The sequence below is a fragment of the Hemitrygon akajei genome, chromosome 16 (assembly GCF_048418815.1).
Source record: "Hemitrygon akajei chromosome 16, sHemAka1.3, whole genome shotgun sequence".
Taxonomy (NCBI): domain Eukaryota; kingdom Metazoa; phylum Chordata; class Chondrichthyes; order Myliobatiformes; family Dasyatidae; genus Hemitrygon; species Hemitrygon akajei.
In genome coordinates, this window is record NC_133139.1 from 6937001 (window position 1) to 6955995 (window position 18995).

Consider the following 18995-nt stretch of genomic DNA (forward strand, 5'->3'; position numbering starts at 1 on the left):
TGAGGGATGAGTAGGGATTTTGGGGAAGGCGGATTGCAACACTCTGTAGATGCTGGAAGTCTGAGATAAAATCAGACGCATTACTGTAGAGACGGCAGGTCGGGCAGTGTCTGTGAGAGAGAACCAAATTAACGTTTGGTCAGAAAGAGTACACACAAAAAAACCCCGCAAAAGCTAAAGGCCTGAGATGAAATCAGGAGCATTGCTGGAGAGACGACAGATTAGAAAGCATCCATGGAGAAATAACCAAGTTAATGTTTTGTCAGACAAGAAACTGCAGATAACTGAGGGTCTGAGATAAAATCTTGCTGGAAGGACACAGTAGCCTTGGCAGTGTTTGAGATAGTGTTTCAGTTGCATTGCTGGAGAGACGGCTGTGTCTGCGGAGAGAGAACCAAGTTAACAAGTGGGGACACAAAACAATGTAGAACTGAAGGTATGAGATATAATCAGAGTCTTGCTGAGAGTTCTCAGTAGCTCGGACAGTATCTGGGGAGGTAGAACCAACTTCATGTTTCATTAGGGGGGCAGTGTCTGGTGAGAAGTCATGTTTCATCAGAAGGGATATAAGAGATCACAGCTGCTGAAGGCCTGAAATATTGCTGGCACGACTCAGTAACATGGGCATCATCTAGGGATGGAGAGCCCAGCTCCTATTTCCACAAGAAACTGTCAATGCTGGAAGTCTGAGATAAAATCAGAACCTTGCCCGGAAGACTCTGTAGATTGGGTCACATCTGTGGAGCAAGAACAAAGCTCCTGCTTCATCAGTGAGGAGAAACTGCAGATGATGGAAACCTGAGATAAAATCAAAAGCATGCTGGTTGTGACTCAACAGGTCATGCAGCGTCTTGAGGTGAGACCCAAGTTCATGTTTCATCAGAGAGGAGACACAAGAGACTACAGATGCAGGATACATCTTTTACTCGTGTTTCAGCAGAATAAGTTGAATGTATTTCTGGCTGTGTTGGAATTTGGGCGTGGTTAGGGTTCTAGGCAAAGATCTGCGGGCTGTGAATATGCAGATATTGGTTGACACCTCATGAAAGACTGTAGAAGAGAATGAGAAAGCACCGAGTTTGAAGAAGACGAAAAAAGATATAAATCCAGCCAGAGAGCAGTGGAAAACATCTTCAAAGTTGGTGTTCCAGGAATTAGCAGTGATTTCAACAGCAATCAAAAATGATTCAGATACTGAAAATCTGGAAAACAAGCAAAAGATGAAATGGTCTTTGAAAAGTGAAATGGTTAACTTTTTTAGGTCTGGGGCCATTCATACATCTGCTTAGGCATATGGTGGCAGGTGCACTTAAGCTACTGTTAATTGAATGGATGTCCTTGTAAATTAGTTAAGGATAGCTTTGTTAATTTCTAATGGCTCTTCAGGGACAGCATAGTAGTGTTGCAGTTAGCACAATCGCTTTACACTGTCATCTATCACCAGTCAGATTCTTGCTGCTGTCTGTAAAGAGTTTGTACGTTCTCCCTGTGCTCTGGTTTCCTTCCACATTCTAGAATCAGAAATTTGTTAAACGGCACATTCCAAAGATAAGCAGTTAGGGTTTGTGAGTTATGGGAATGCTATGTTGGCTATGAAAGCATGGCAACACTTGTGGCCTGCCACAGTAATTCTTGGACCACGTTTGCCTTTGATGCAAAATGACGCAGCTCAGTATATGTTTTGATAGTTGGCCTTACATTAAGCATCATGCATTAATAATGACCACTTGGACAAGATACTTAACTGGGTGCATCACAGCTTGGTATGAAAACACCAGTGCCCTTGAACGAAAAATCCTTTAAAAAGTGGTGATACGGCCTAGTCCATCATGGGTAAAGCCCTCCCCACCACTGAGCACATCTACATGAAGTGCTGTCACAGTGAAAACAGCATCCATCATCAAGGATCCAGCCATCCAGGCAATGCTCTCTTCTCGCAGCTGCCATCAGGAAGAAGGTACAGGAGGCTTCTGGATCCACACCACCAGGTTCATGAACAGTTATTACCCATTAATCATCGGGGTTTGAACCAGTGAGGATAACTTCACTCACCCCAACAATGAACTGCTCCCACAACCTATCAACTAACTTTCAAAAATTCATCTCAGATTCTCAATATTTATTGCTTATTTGTTTATTATTATATTATTTATCTTTGTATTTGCTCAGTGTATTGTCTTTTGCACACTGGTTAACCTACCTGTTGGTGCAGTCTTTCATTGACTCAATTATGGTTGTTAGGTTTATTGAGTATGCCTGCTAGAAAATGAATCTCAGGGCTGTAAATGATGACATATAGGTACTTTGATAATAAATTTACTTTGAACTTTGAAATACTTCCAAGGGGTAGTACTGAAATTTATATTAAACTCAGTAATCAAGAATTAAGTGTCATTCCAAAGCAAAATATATACCAATTAAAATGTAATTTAATGAAGAGGTACGAAAACTTACAAAATTCTAAAAGTGCAGTACAGAACAGAGACAACACAAGAGACTGCAGATGCTGGAATCCAGAGCAACAAACATTCTGCTGGAAGAACTCGACCTCCAGCAGATTGTTCAGAGCAGAAACAGGAAGGAAGTTTCTTGACGGTTGTGGAGTCCGGGACCAAGGGTTATGGTTGAAGAATCAGACTATGAAGAGGAGAAATTCATTCTCTCAGTGAAATGTCAACCTGTACATTTCAATACCACAGAAAGCATTTTAAGCCAGATCATTAAATATATTGAAAGGGAGTTTAATATTGTTCTTGGGGCTAAGGGTATCAAGAAAAATGGGGAGGAAGCTGGAACAGGATATTGAATTTGGAATGATTAACCATGATAATATTGAATGATGAATCAGCCTTGAAAAGTCAAATTGTTGATAATTTTGATTGATGATGTTGCTAACCTGGTCCTATATGTGTGGGTGGGAGGGATGTAAGGGACTTTTATTTTTGCTGCTTGTGTTGTTCTGAATGTTGTGTCATGCTATGCTGGTAATGAAATGTGTGGAGAGATTTGCTGGATGCCCCCAGCACATAGAGTCATAGAAAAGTACAGGATAGGAACAGGCCCTTTAGCCCATCTAGTCAATGCTTAGAGCCATCGACCGCCACTCGATTCATAGCCACCCATACTCCTAATATCCATGTACCAATGCAAACTTAAACGTTTAAATTGAACTCACTTGCACTGGCAGCTCGTTCCACACTCTCACAACCCTCTGAGTGGTTTCCCCTTATGTTCCCCTTTGTTTTCAACTTTCACCCTCAACCCATGACCTCTAGTTGTAGTCCTTACTTGCATTTACCCTATCTGTACCCCTCATAATTTTGTATGTTTCTATCAAATCTCTCCACAATCCTCTACATTCAAAGGAATAAAGTCCTAACCTATTCACTCTTTCCGGCAACATCCTTGTAAATTTTCTCTGTACTCTTTCAACCTTATTTACATCTTTCCTGCAGGTAGGTGACCAAAACTGCACACAATACTCCAAAGCAGATCTCACCAGTGTCTTGTACAACTTCAACATGCCATCTCCTGTACTCAGTATTTAGATTTATGAAGGCCAACGTGCTAAAAGCTTTCTTTACGACCCTCTTTACCTATGCTACCACTTTCAATGAATTAGGGTATTCTCAGCTCTCTTTGTTCTACCACACTCCTCAGTGCCCTACCATTCACTAAGACCTACCCTGGTTGGTCTTGCCAAAATGCAACACCTCACACTTGTCTGCATTAAATTCCATCTGCCATTTTTCCACCTGATCGAAATCCCGCTGCAAGCTGAGTCTTCCTTGCTGTCCATTACACCCCCAATCTTGGTGTCATCTGTAAATTTACTGATTCAGTTAACCTCATTATCATCCAGATCATTGATATAAATGATAAACGAAAATGGACCCAGCACGGATCCCTGAGGCACTCCACTAGTCAATCTTCCAGTCTACTACCTACTACCACTCTCTGGCTTCTCTCACAAAGCCAATGACTAATCCAATTTACTACTGCATCTTGAATGCTGAGTGACTGAATCTTCCTGACCAACCTCCCATGCGGGACCTTGTCAAATGCCCTTGTAGTCAATATCCACTGCCTTGCCTCCATCAACTTTCATGGTAACTTTCTTGAAAAACTGTAAGATTGGTTAGACATGACCTACCACGCACAAAGCTATGCTGATGATCCCTAGTCAGTTCCTGTATCCAAATATTCATATATCTGGTCCCTTAGAATGACTTTCAATAATTTTCCCACTACTGATGTCAGGATCATCAGCCTTAGCTTACATTGGTTGGTTGTGTGTAATCAACACATTTCACTGAATGTTTGACTGTATATGTTATTATATAAATGAAACTGATTCTGAATCCTGCTGTAACCCTGGGGGTGAACTAGTCCTAGAATCACACAAGTAAACAGACTCTTCAACATAATGGATCTATGCCAACCAAGATTCCAATTGCATGTGTTTGACCCATATCCCTCTAAACCAGAGATACCCAACCTTTTTTTTTAATGCCATGGAACCTCACCATTAACCAAGATAGGTCTATGGATGCCAGGTTGGGAATCTCTATTCTAAACCTTTCCTATCCATGTACAGTACCTTCCAGTTACTCTTGATCCAGCTTGCTGAGAACCTTGACCAGTCTGGCGGAGTTTTGAGACTATTTGATTTTATTCCCATTAATATCCCAATGCACTTTAAAATTACTTTTCTGATGTTATACCGTATTTTCCTGTAAACCAGGAAAGTTTATAGGATACACAGTAAACTGAGACTCCAGTGAGTTTTAAATGAACTTGGGAGGCTTACATCCCTCAATGACCCAGAGAGCTATGCAGCTGGAGTCAGGGCCTTACGCTTTGGCTCTTGGTAGGGTCATCCATGCCAAACATGTCAAAAGGGTAGAGGCCAGACTAAGAGTGGTCCACTGGTCCTCTAGATTCAGGGGTTCAGCTCAGAGCCAACAACCCTCTCTGGTCAAACAATCCTTTTACATCTGAATGCAACAGTATTCCTGAGTCTGCACCTGGGACTTACATGGCTGACCATAATGAAAACCGAGAGGAAGCCACTGGCACAGCGAAGGAAGTCTGAACACTAAGAACAAAATTGGTTTCTGGGATGTACAAACCATGTATAATACTGGCAAGCTAGCACATATAACTGCAGAAATGCTTTGTTACAGCCTTGGAATGATGGTGCACAACAGAAACCGACCTTGCCTCCACCAAGAGACTCCATATCCTTGTGTCAAGAAAGATCTCCAACCACACCCTCGTCCTTCAGTGTCACCAAGATGACATGGCCACAATCATAAGGAAGTGTTAGAGCTGGATTGGGCATGTGATAAGAAAAGGCCAACTCCATAATCAAAACAGCACTTCATTAGACCCCTGAAGAGTGAAGAAAACACGAGACACCAAAGACAACTTGGCACCACACCATAGAGGCAGAAATGAGGACCCTGAACCACACCTGGGACACGTTCGAGAAGATGGACAAGGACAGAGTTGGAGGACCTTCACTGCTGTCTTAAATGCCAGCAATAAGGATTGTGGATTATTGCAGTTTTGCTGTGCATTAGCCTCTTATCCTTACCACCTTTGGTTAGCGAAGATTTTTTAGTATCATTTAAATTTAAAATAAATATTTAACCCGGTATAAATTGTTTACTGGAAAAAGTTAATTCCACTAAGGCAGACTCCGTTAGAATTTTGGAATGCTCACAGATGCAAGTTCTAATGTCATTAACTGTTTAAGAGAAACAATTAAGAATAGGGACTAAATTGCTTTTGTACAAAATGGATTCAACAGATTTAAAAAAAACAATTAGAATTGTTTCCAGTGAAATTGGGACTGAGAAGAGTGTACTGTATAGCAGGAAGTGACTTTTTATGTCAGTAGCTTGTCTTTCTTAATTAATTCTATTCAATGTCCAGACAGCTGTATTAACTGAAAATAAAGTTTGTGATTTTTATAGTTTTTGTGAATGGTGTGATTTCATGCAGAAAACCTGATTTATCATATTAGAACTTTTCCTTAGTTTTAAGAATTACAATATTTAGTAAATGTACTGATGTTATATAAATTTGTAAATAATGTGGAATATTATCTCATTAAGCAAATACGAGACCAGTTTCAAAACCCAAACACAAGGAGATCTACAGATGCTGGAAATTCAAGCAACACACACAAAATGCTGGTGGAACACAGCAGGCCAGGCAGCATCTATAGGAAGAAACATCGACTGTACTTCCTATAGATGCTGCCTGGCCTGCTGCATTCCACCAGCATTTCATGTGTGTACCAGTTTCAAACCAGGTTAGCAAAAGATCTGAGTTCAGGTTATTAATGTAACTTCTAGACCTAAATAAAAGTATCCACCCACAATTCCATGCAGAAATGAAATCAATGATAGCAGACTATTTCACACCTGGAATTGTGCAGCTATAGTGTACAAACCTGTATCTTTAGTAATATTGGATACCAATTTTGTAAGAACATGCAAATCCAACTTTACCTTAATTAACAGCCAGGTTTTGTTTTCTGGGAACAGGAGTGATAATTGAATCAGCTCTAAGAGGAATCATGACACATTTCAGTCAATGGCCCAGCTCCAGTGCATTCTCATTGGCCGAGTAAATGTGAACAACATAGTGGTAAGTGGTCTCAGTCCTGGTTTATTTTGGCAACTTTGTTTTTATGTTCATTAGTATTTTTCACCAGACGAAGAATGCCGCACCACAGGATAGCACTAAGTGTAATAAATGCAAGAGATTCTGCAGATGCTGGAAATCCAGAGTTCCTCTAACATTTTGTGGATGTTATTAAGTGTAATATCCATTCTTTTGCGTTTTAAAATCAACAACTACCAGCCAGACAAATGCAACACTATTTCACGTGATGTAAATATATTTGGTTTAGTCTAGAAACAAGCTTAAATACAGCTGAAATCTCATAACTCATTTAAAATATTAAGTTTTAAATATCAACTTTTAAAATCATACTCTTTAATCACTTATATTTTTGTAATTAAGTGGTTTTCTTTTAAAAACCCTACTACTGAGGTAAATCTTAGTTTGTGATCTCATAACTTATATTTAAATATCAGATAGGATATTGCAAAATAAATCCTCATCAGCAACAAACAGCAGAGAAGACTCAATGGCCCTATTCTACTTCGATGTCTTATAGTTATGGATCCCACATGCATAATCTTCAGAGTAAAGAACTTTTCTGGGGTGGGGGGAGAAGTCAGTGGTACCATGTAGTGTTTCATTGGAGTTTATTTCTAAAGTTTCTTTAAGTGAAGCTTCACATCCTATATCATATCCTAACAATTAATTGTTTGACAGACTCTTGAACCATCAAAAAAAAATTTGTAGGTATGCTGTTAAGGAAATATCAGTCTTGTTGAAAGGTCTCAACCCAAAACATCGACTATTCATTCCTCTCCAAATATACTGCACGACCTGCTGAGTTTCTCCAGCATTTTGTGTGGTAAGGCACATTTAAATTCACTCCTTTGGTCTCACCCTAGAGATGCTGGTGCTGTCCATCTTCTGTACAGCACATACATACAAATCAGTGTTCACAAAACCAATAAGGCTGCAGGAACCTTCTGCAGCTACACTTACAACTGTTCAGGTTGCAAACAGTTCTCAGAAAACAAAGTCTTTGTTCTACTCAACAACACACACAAAATGCTGGTGGAACACAGCCGGCCAGGCAACATCTATAGGAGAAGCACTGTCGACGTTTCAGGCTGAGACCCTTTGTCAGGACTCGGCCCAAAACGTCGACAGTGCTTCTCCTATAGATGCTGCCTGGCTTGCTGTGTTCCACCAGCATTGTGTGTGTGTTGTTTGAATTTCCAGCATCTGCAGATTTCCTCGTGTTTGCTCTTTGTTCTACTCACCTTCCCACAGCACCTCTGGAACTGAGAACCGATTTTCTCCTTTCTAGTTCTGGCAATGGATCTCAAACACAAAACATCAACTTTCCCCCTCTATATATTCTGCCTGACCTGCTGAGTGTTTCCAGTTTTATCTGCATTAAAGTCTAACCCACCACTGCATGTTAGGAGTTTGTACATTCCAAAGACATACTGGTTGGCATAGGAGTAGGCTAGTATTAAATTGGGGGATTTCTGGGTGGTGTGGCTCAAAGGGCTGGAAGGGCCTATTCATGTCAATAATTTTTTAAAAAAACTAAGTTTGTTTTAAAAAAATAAAACAAAGTAGATTCTGCAGATGCTGGAAACCTTGAGGCAACACCCAATTCTGGAGGAATTCTGCAAATCAGGCAGCATCTGAGGGGGGAAATAAACAGTTGACATTGTGCCAAGACTCTTTTATCGGGACTGGTAAAAGGGACAGCAACCAGAATCTGCTGGTTTCTACACCTTTTCTTTCCAGTTCAGATGAATGGCCTTGACCTTAAATGTCAACTGTTTATTCCCATCCATGGATGCTGTCTCACTTGAATTCCTCCAGAATTTTATGTTACTAATTATAGAATGCCCTGAGGGTACAACTACAGGATACTGAAATGATCTAAACATCCTTTTTAACATCACTCTGCCAGTAATACAAATGATACACAAATTGCTGGAGGCTCTTCCACACCCACCTCCCACATAGGATGAAGAGACAACAGATTTCATCACATTTGACCTTAATTCTGCTACAGAATTTACTGAGATTTGAAACCTTGAAATTTGTTTTCATTAGTTTTATTACCTGCCCCTCCAGTTTCCAAAGATCTATAGGACTGGAATTTTAATTACTTCAAAACACAAGTTCAACATTGCCTTTATTTATACAAAAACTAGCTTTCCTTTGCCTTTGGCAGTTAAATACACTGGTTGCACCCATATCTAAAACAGAACATTGCTGTATATCACCGCAAATCCAAGCTCATTCACAATAATTTCAAAATGTTACTGGTTTTAATAGAAAACATATGGCAACAAGATTTTATTGACAAGCTATTCCAACTTTTACAGTTTAATTCCACTACACATAATGTACACTTACCGAGGGTGGGAGGAACTGTAGACATGCATTATAAAACAATTCAAACAAATTTCACAGAACATGCATGAATGCAGTTTCTGGGTTGAGAATGCTTTCTTAATCTTTTAATGAGGCAATGCTCTAGAAATGTAACAAACAAAACTAGAAATACTGAGTCATTCTTCAGTGCACGAGTCACTAAAGATGTATGCTTATTTCACAATTAAATCACAAACATTAGGATGTACCTATTGCTAGACAACTTGCACATATCATTTTTACAATATTTTACATAGCTTTAAAAAATATGCATATAAAAACAAACCAAGTTTAAAAATGATTACTGGCAATGGTCTACATGCCCATCACAAATGACCGTTTCCATCTGACAAAAAGCACTTTACAAACTGGAAAAATGGTTCTTCAAACATAAACCAGCTTGAATGTGGAGATTCCAAAATGATTCAACTATTCATTGATTCTCATTCTTTCAAATGTTTTCATTTGTCTTTGTCCACACTTCCCTGAAAAACACTGGATTCAAGTAACAACCTGCCAAAAACAAAAACAACCAAGTAATTCATATAGCAGGAATATATCTCAGATTCTGTTATAGAGCAAATATTAATCTGCTAAAATCATGCAATGCTGCAGGCTAGTGGTTAATTTTGGAATTTCATAACCTACCATGTGACTCGCCAAAAGAAATTGCACTAATTTTTTAATATACATTTCTAATTGTAATTTCTATGTATTATGTATTGCACTGTAATGTATTGCCACAAAACAGATGCCCTCTGCCAGTGATAGTAAACCTAATTCTGAATTCATATACAACTTACATAGGTTAGCCCTTGCTCTGAATTGACAGGCTTCAGTTGTCAAAGGAAAGTATGTGCAAATATACCAAGTACATTATATTGAAAATATGGAAAGTGGGATGCAATGTTTTAACTATTCCCCAATGCACAGACAAAATCCAACATGTGGCCTTCTTGACAAACAATGCAAAGACCAAGTCAATATATTCTCAGATTTTCTTCCAGCCTCAAAACTACAGATGGTAATCTGGTACAAACCAAGATAATTTATAATTTTGATTACATGGCAAATTACCTTTAATTTTAAAACAAAATGTTAAGCCATCATCAAGAGCAGGAACAATCAAGATTTAATGGCAGATGGATTAATCATTGTCTCCATCCCAGTGAGCATATTTAATCTGAATATTGGCCCAATCTATTATGAAACTGCCAAAGATGTAATGAATGAGTGTAATTCCTCTAACTCAAGGAAACTCATCTTTCTTGAGGCAGTCAGTAGAGACAAGTAATTGCATTGGATTAAACCTCTGATTTGCAAAATTAAAACTCATTTAGACTAACCAAAATATACTTGACTAAGCATCCAAATGAAGGAAAAAATAATGGAAGTACATCCTTCCCGTCAGAGACACCTGTTGATTTCTAGAGCATAGTATCATTTAGGACTTTCAGAACTTAGAGCTTAGTTACAGAGTTTTACATGTCCCCCCCCCCCCCATATTAAAATAAATCTGGCAAACCCCAAAATGGCAATTCAAACAGGAGCAGAAAATTTCCAACAGGCTTAGTCAGATTTGAAAGGCTTTATATGCTGGAAAACCTCTTTTGATGAGAGTATTTGTCCAAGCAACAGTCTCTCCACCTGCCAGTATTTGAAGATACTGTTGTACTATGTAAAATGTTAGCAGTTCAAGTTGCTGGATCTACCAGGGGTCTTTATCAATATGATGCACACAGTCCTCTGCAGAGAAATTATTTGAATTGGAGGTGGATTCTTGAAAAGGTCCATCACTTGAAACCAGTTACTGAAGTTGCATTGCTATATTCACAACATTTTGAAGATACTTGTACTACCAACTCAATCCCCAAGTGGGGGTCCAAGAGAAATGCAAGCTTAATAAATGTGTATAAATACATATATACACAGGTTCTGTGCAGACCAGTGTTCAGCTGCAATTCCAGGGACAAAATTATTGTATTTGATTTGGCCGTTTTCTTTGACGGGGTAGTCATAAACTATGTTCAGCACCGAGTTTAGAAATCTAATCTGTTCTCCCAGCATAAAGCCTTTTTCACATCAGCCATTTTCAGTTCTCCTACACTTACAAATTAAGAGGTGGTATACGTGATTGATTCTAGCTAGACAAGGTCAGCAGCACAAACTTTCAGTTGGCCTTAAGTCAACACTATGCTAATAAGCTTTTGACAATGTTCATCAATAATCAGCAAAATAGCTGAAGCACCCAAAATTCACTTTAGATCATCAAAACTAATGCACAAAATGTTTTGATTACATACACGGGAAATCCTTGGGAAGAAAAATGTACACAGCTTTTTGCAGCACACACTAACAATGTTATCTAGCTCGCTCCCTGACAATTTTGCTCATACCAAAAGCACCTTTGAGAGCAGTTCCTATCCCATGTCAATCACTCAACTTCAATGGGGTTCAGATGATGCAGAAAGATTATTTTGTGAATTTTATTTATGTTGCAGGATTTCAGCATTACCAGCAAAAGCTATGTTTATTACCCATCTCTAAATGCTTTTGAAGTAAGGAGCCATCCATTACTGGGTAGCTTACTTGGCCATTTTCACAGTCAATCACATGGAAGGGTCAGAGCTTCTGGAGTCACACAGACCAGACACGAAAAGCAGATTTATTCCATTGGAGAGCATTAACAAACCAGATAGATCTTTTAAACCAACAATGCAGAAGTTTGCAGTCATTAAGATTAGCTGTCATTTTTCCAAATCCCAGATTAACCAGTTTAAATTCCATAGATAACAAAGTTGGATTTGAACCCTGCTGCCACATTGTTAATCCAGGTTTCTGGATTACTGCCTTGGAAACACAAGTGCTGAACTTGTACTACTCAATTATGCAAGATTTACAACATACAGATATTTACAGCAAATACCATTTGTAATACCTTGGCTATACGTCGTCCTCTTTATCTTGTACTATATCCGATTCTTTCCCAGATTCTTCAGCATGTGCCAGCATATCAGCCATCAGTGCCTCCTCCAACTTCTTCCGCACCTGTTGTACGAGTTCTTCTTGCTTTCTGCAATGAATTTCAGCAGCAATATACTCAGCTAGCTCAAAGATGATCAAGTAACAAAGTTACACAACATGCATTTCTCAAAAGTACCATTGTCTATATACAGATCTTGGGAGTCTATACAGTCCATGAACTTTAATGAACATGCGACACAAGCAAAGTTCCAATGGACACTGACACTACCACTTCTGCTTCTTGAATCAAGTCATGTCTGTCTTAAACGTCTCAGAGCTGAGGTTACCTTGGTCAATTCAGTCATTGGACAGAAAGAACAGCTCTAAAAGGTAGAACAAGAGAGCTCTTCTATATTGTAGGTGACCCATAACAATATATAGGAATGGTGGCATCGTATTTTCTGATTGAATGTTTAATTTGGAACAGAGTCATTATACAGGAGTCTATATATGCCAAAACTGTAAATGAATCCGTGCCAAGAGATTCAAATTTCTTATTGCCGTAGTGTCTTTATTCCAAGGATTACGGACTTTGCAGACCAAAGGAGCAGCGTTCGACTGGCCATTTTTAGTTCTTGAGAAGATGGTGATGGCATCCTCTGTAACTGCTATAGCCTTGGAGGTGTGTGTTCTGAAACTTTTTAAAATAGCTTAGAAACTAAAACCCCGATATACCCAAAAGTGGCTTTGACTTTACTGTTCCCCTACCAATATACAGGGATTTGACATTCAGAGTGACTACAATATTAACAAGCAAAGTCTGTCTCAACATGCATCCTTTATGTTCTCTTGGCAAATTAACCAAGATAAACCAACTTAACTAATGATGCAATTGCGAAGAAGGCACACAGCAGCAGCTATATTTCATTACGAGTTTATAGGGAATTAGGAATGTCAAAGACCAACAAATTTCTACTGATGCATCATGGAGAGCATTCTAACTGGTTATATCACCACTTGGTATGGAGAGGCTACTGCACAGGATCAGGAAAAGCTGCAGCAGTTGTAGATTCAGCAGGCTCCATCATGGGCACTAGCCTCCCCAGCATAGAGGACATTTTCAAATAGTGATGCCTCAAAGGTGACATCCATTAAGGACCCTCACCATCCAGGACATGCCCTCTTCATTACTACCATCAAGGTGGTGGTACAGGAGCCTGAAGACAATGTTTTAGGAACAACTTCTTCCCCTCTATCAGATTTTTGAATGATCCATGTATACTACCTCATTTTAAAAAAATACATACTATTTTTATATACAATTTCTTATTGTAATCTATAGTACGTGGCAAATATCGTACTGCTGCAAAAGAGCAAATTACATGACATGTCAATGATAATAAACCTGATTGATACTTGAAATTAAACCATTACAAGTTATTAGACCTGCACTGGTGAAAATTCCTCAAAAACAATAGAATTAACTACATCTCCATATTGTGGTTACTATTCAACTGAAAAAGTAGGAGTGGAGGAAGCACATGAAGGGATAATGACCAAAACAGAGGCAAATCCTACTCTTTTGTAAAGAAAATAGAAACCAACACTACCTCACAAATTCTCACAAGGATGTTAGGAAAAGAGGTGAAAGTAGAAACACTAGTAACACCATTCTTTCACCATCAAGCCTTGCCCCAATTTAGTCTAAACCATTTACTGGGTCTGGGTTTATCTAATTTGTGGTCTACCACTAGAATTTGCTTGGAGACTCTCAGTCATCACTTGGTCACTTTTGATTTGTGTCAGGCAAATTATGATCTAAAATGGAACCTGCCCTAATTTTAGTCTGAGAGTCAGGTAGACAACATTGAAGTACTTGGACTGTTGGATATGGAGATTTGATCCCAAGGTTCTTTGAAAGTCAAGAAAGAGGCATAAAATGTGGTTACAATAGTTTGGTTTATGATAAAGAAATAACTAATTTACTGTAAGGGTTAGAACAAAGAACGAAGAACAGTCTTATAATAAAAACTAGCCCAGACAAGGGACGAGAAAGAACAACCTATTAAGCAATCAGGTTCAGTGGCAAGACACAGGCTGCAGAGCCTGTATTTTTCTAGAAAAATAGAACTACCTATACTACAATTACCAAGAAAAAAAAAATCACTGAATTATACAAATAGCTGATTATATAAAACTATGCAAATTTAAACTACAGGAAAAACTATTTTTATACTCAAATCCAACAAACCTAACACACCCATGCTAACCTTTTTGCCTGTATGTCCACATTAGGTCTAGAACTTTCTATGCCTTGCCCATCTGTCTGTGTCTCAACACCTCTCAAACCTAGACTATCCAAGTCCACCATTTCCTCCGACAGGCAGATCCTCTCCAGTCTCCTTTAAAACTCCTTCATCTAACCTTTAGCCTATGTCTTCCTGTTTTCAATACCCTACCATATGACTTTCCAGTTTGCAGCCTCGCTATTTTATACCTCCATCAGGTCATCCCTCAGCCTCCTTCACTCCAGAGAAAACTAGCATGGCCTATCCAATCCTCCTCCATAACCAAAGTCCTCCAATCCAAGCAACACACTGACAAATCTCCTTTGTACTCTCTTCGATACAAGCAAACGCTTCCTACAATGTGCTCACCAGAACTATATCCAATATTTCAGGTACAGTTTAAGCAGCTTTTTGGTAAATTTGCAACAAATCTCCCAACTCATATTCCTTGCCACAACACTTATGAAACTCTTGTATGATAAAGATAAAAATCTCTCACATCATGGCCCTTGCACCTTATTTGTCTACTTAGGCCCCTGCTCTACTCATTTTATACTTATGACTGGGTAAGCAAGCTTGATTGCCATATTTAGGTTTGCTGATCACACCAGTGTAGTTGGCTGAATCAAAAGGGGTGACAATTCAACATGTAGGAACAAAATTGAAATTATGGCTGAGTGATGCCACAACAACTTCTCACTCAAGGTCAGCAAGACCAAAGAGCTAACTGACTTCAGGAAGAGGAAACCAAAAGGTCAATGAGCCAGTCCTCATTAGGGGATCAGAGATGGAGAGGATCAGCAAATTTAAATCCCTTCGTGTTATCATTTCAGAGGATCTGTCCTGGGCCCAGCATGCAAGTACCATTATGAGAAAAACACTGCAGCAGCTCTTCTTCCTTAGAAGCTTGAGGATTCAGCATGACATCTAATACTTTGACAAACTTCTACAGATGTATGGTGAAGAGTATATTGACTGGTTGCATCGTGGCCTGGTATGGAAACACCAATGCCCTTGAACAGAAAATCCTACAAAACGTAATGGATACAGCCCAGTCCATCACATGTAAAGCCCTCTCCAACACTCAGCAAATCTACAAAGAGCACTGTTGTAAAAAAGCAGCATCCAAAGACCACCATTCAGGCCATGCTCTCTCGGTTGCCATCAGGAAGGTGGTACAGGAGCCTCTGGACCCACACCAACAGGGGTCAGGATCAATTATTATCCCTCAACCACCAGGCTCTTGAACCGTGCAAATAATTTTACTTGCCCCATCAAATGAACTGCTTCCACAATCTATGTATTCACTTTCAAGCACTTCATCTTATGTTTGATATTTGCTTATTTGAGTATTATTTATTTTGTATTTGTAGTGCCATCTTTTGCACATTAGTTGTTTGCTCATCCTGTTGGTGTGGTCTTTCATTGATTCTAATACATTTCTTGGATCTGAGTACGCCAAGAAAATTAATCAGTATTGTATATGGTAACATATGCACTAATAATAATTTCACTTTGAACTTTGTTTCCCTACCTGATGAGCTGTAACTTAAAAACAGTAAATTATTGTAAACAATGGCTGATTGACTGTTCCACTCAAAAGCATTTCCTAACATGAAAGGGAAGTAGCAGCTTGCAACTGCTCATTCCCTGGCAGGTGTCAAAAGTATTTTTAAGCAGATTCAGAGGTTCCATTTAAATAGCACCCTTTATGCCTCAGGAGCATTCCAAAGTGGTAGCTGTGTGGAACAAGCTTCCAGAAGAAGTGGTAGAGGCAGGTTCGATATTGTCATTTAAAGTAAAATTGGATAGGTGTATGGACAGGAAAGGCATGGAGGGTTATGGGCTGAGTGCAGGCCGGTGGGACTAGGTGAGAGTGAGCGTTCGGCACGGACTAGAAGGGCCGAGATGGCCTATTTCCATGCTGTAATTGTTATATGGTATATGCATTTAAGTGTTTTAAAAAAATATAATCATTGTTTATGTAGGGAATGGTACAACCTGTTTGTACACACTGATCATAGAATGTGATATTGACCTGTAATATTCTGGTAACTATTGTAGGTAAATACAACTCCTTGAAATCAATATTATGGGATCTTTTCACTAGAAAACAACAGACAAGACCATTTCTTTATTAGATCCATTTTATTCAGCGAGAAAAAAAATGTAACTGACTGATCTCACTTGGCACTTGCACCTCATCTGTCTGCCTGCACTTTATCTATAATACTATTATGCATTACTTTTCCCATTTTGCTACCTCAACGTTCTTACTTACATTTGGAATGAATGTGTGGATGGATTACAAAATACAACTTTTCCACTGTTTCTCAGTACATGTGACAATAATAAACCATTTCTTACATATTGTACAAATCAAAATCACACATGTTCAAGAATGTTATTCAACATTTTGCTTAAATTTCCAAATTAGTTACCGTTAGTTTTATGTGAAGGAAAATGTAAGTGAGTATATTGGTTGAGGTAATGCTCTTGGAAATGAAAAAGTATGAATATAATCTGAAAAAACAACATTCAACGATCATCCCATAACCAACTGTAACTGAAGTTTCCCTAAACAAAAAAATGGACAAAAGCCTTCATGGGGGTACTCTACTAATGTCAAGAATGAATTTTAGGAGAGATGTGCAATTAAACTTTAAGAGTGATGCTTATAAAATGAGTGGGCAAGTTCTATGAATTAAGATTTTTAAACTTTAAATATAGTATATTTACACAATGTAGTGATAGCAACACCTTCATGCCTAGGGTATTTCAATTGCAGAATGATGCAAACTTCTACAAATGAACAAATCACTTCCAAACTAAATTGATGCTACTTTAATCATATCAATTCATGGAATAAAACAGGCTAAAATTGGTTGCACCACGAAGGCCCCAATGCACAGATTGAAAGAGGCTGGCAGAGCAAGTTAGACTCAGAAAGCCTCCCCACTCAGGACATGCTCTCTTCTCATTACAATCAGGAAGGAAGTAGACCACAATGTTTTAGGAACAGCTTCTTCACCTCCACCATTAGATTACTGAATGCCCATGAACCCAAACTTGCTATTCCATTCAAGTGCCATTTTAAAATTGCTACTTAATTTTTTTATGTCTTCAAACAAATATATTATCAAATTACATGTATGTCACCATATACACATTTTTTCCTGCAGGCATTCACAGTAAATACAAAGAAAATAATAAGCAATAAATATTCAAAAGACCATATGACATAGGAGCAGAATTAGGCCATTTGGTCCATCGAGACTGCTCTGCCATTCAATCATGACTTATCTTTTCTTTCCCCCTCCCCAACCTTTGATGCCATGTCCAATCAAGAACCTATCAAGCTCTGCCTTCAATATACCCAACAACCTGGACTTCACAGCTGTCTGTGGTAACAAATTCCATAAATGCACCACCCTCTGGCTAGAGAAATTTCTCTGCTTCAGTTTTAAATGGACACTCTTCTATCCTGAGGCTGTGCCCTCTTGTTCTAGACTCCCACCACGAGAAACATCCTTTCCACATCTACTACGTCTAGGCCTTTCAACATTCGAAAGGTTTCAATGAGATCCCTCCACATCCTTCTAAATTCCACTGAGTACAGGCTCAGAGCCAAAAGTTCCTTGTATGATAACCCTTTCATTCCTGGAATCATCCTTCTGAATCTCCTCTGAACCCTCTCCAATGCCAGCACATCTTTTGTTAGTTGAGGAGCCCAAAACCATTCACAATCCTCAAAGGCCTCACCAGTGCCTTATAAAGCCTCAGCATCACATCCCTACACTTGTATTCTAGACCCTCTTGAAATGAATGCTAACACTGTAATTGCCTTCCTCACCAACTCTACCTGCAAGGTAACTTTTAGGTTCTGCACAAGGACTCACAAATCCCTTTGCATCTCAGATTTTTGGATTTTCACCCCATTTAGAAAGAAGTCTGCATATTTCTTTTCTGCTACCAAAGTGCACAACCGTGCATTTTCCAACATTGTGTTTATCTGCCACTTTCCTGCCAAAGGGTTTCGGTCTGAAACGTTGACTGTACTTCCTCTACACCCCCCCCCCCCCCACCCCCATCAGTGCTGCCTGGCCTGATGATTTCTTCCAGCATTTTGTATGTGTTGCTCGGATTTCCAGCATCTGCAGAGTTTCTCTTGTTCTTGCCCATTCTCCCAATCTATCCACGTACTTCTGCAGCATACCTGTTTCCTCAACACTACTGGCCCCTCTACCAATCTTTGTATCACAAAGCCATCTATTGCATCATCTAAATCATTGATATACAGCATAAAAAGCAGTTTCAACACCGACCCCTACGAAACATCACTAGTCACTGGCAGCCAACCAGAAAAGGTTGAGATGAAGAGTCCTTGCGAGTCCATAGGTTGTGGAAACAGTTCAGTGTTGGAGTGAGTGAAGTCATTCCCTCTGGTTCAAAAGCCTGATGGTTGAGGGATCATAACAATACCTGAACCTGGTCAGTCTGAGGCTCCTATATTTCCTTCCCTATGGCAGCTATGAGGAGAGAACATGGCCTAGACGCTGAGGATCCTTGATGATGGATGCTGCCTTCTTGTGGCACCACTCCATATATGCACTTAATAGTGGAGAGGGCTTTACCTGTGATGGACTGGGCTGTATCCACTACTTTCTGTAGGTTTTTCCATACCAT

At 39.2% G+C, this 18995-nt stretch overlaps 1 protein-coding gene across 4 annotated transcripts in view; it reads right to left on the reverse strand.

Annotated features, from left to right (window-relative positions):
- Positions 1-8798: 8798 nt before the first annotated feature.
- The window catches only part of mbd3a (methyl-CpG binding domain protein 3a), a 36019-nt gene continuing 25822 nt past the window's right edge, over positions 8799-18995 (reverse strand). For all 4 annotated transcript variants that reach the window (XM_073068181.1, XM_073068180.1, XM_073068179.1 and 1 more), the window contains 2 exons: positions 11996-12130; positions 8799-9570 (listed from right to left, as the gene is read on the reverse strand). In XM_073068181.1, coding sequence (XP_072924282.1) covers positions 12001-12130 — 130 coding nt within the window. In that variant the 3' untranslated portion in view covers positions 8799-9570; positions 11996-12000. The remainder of the gene's footprint in view (positions 9571-11995; positions 12131-18995) is intronic.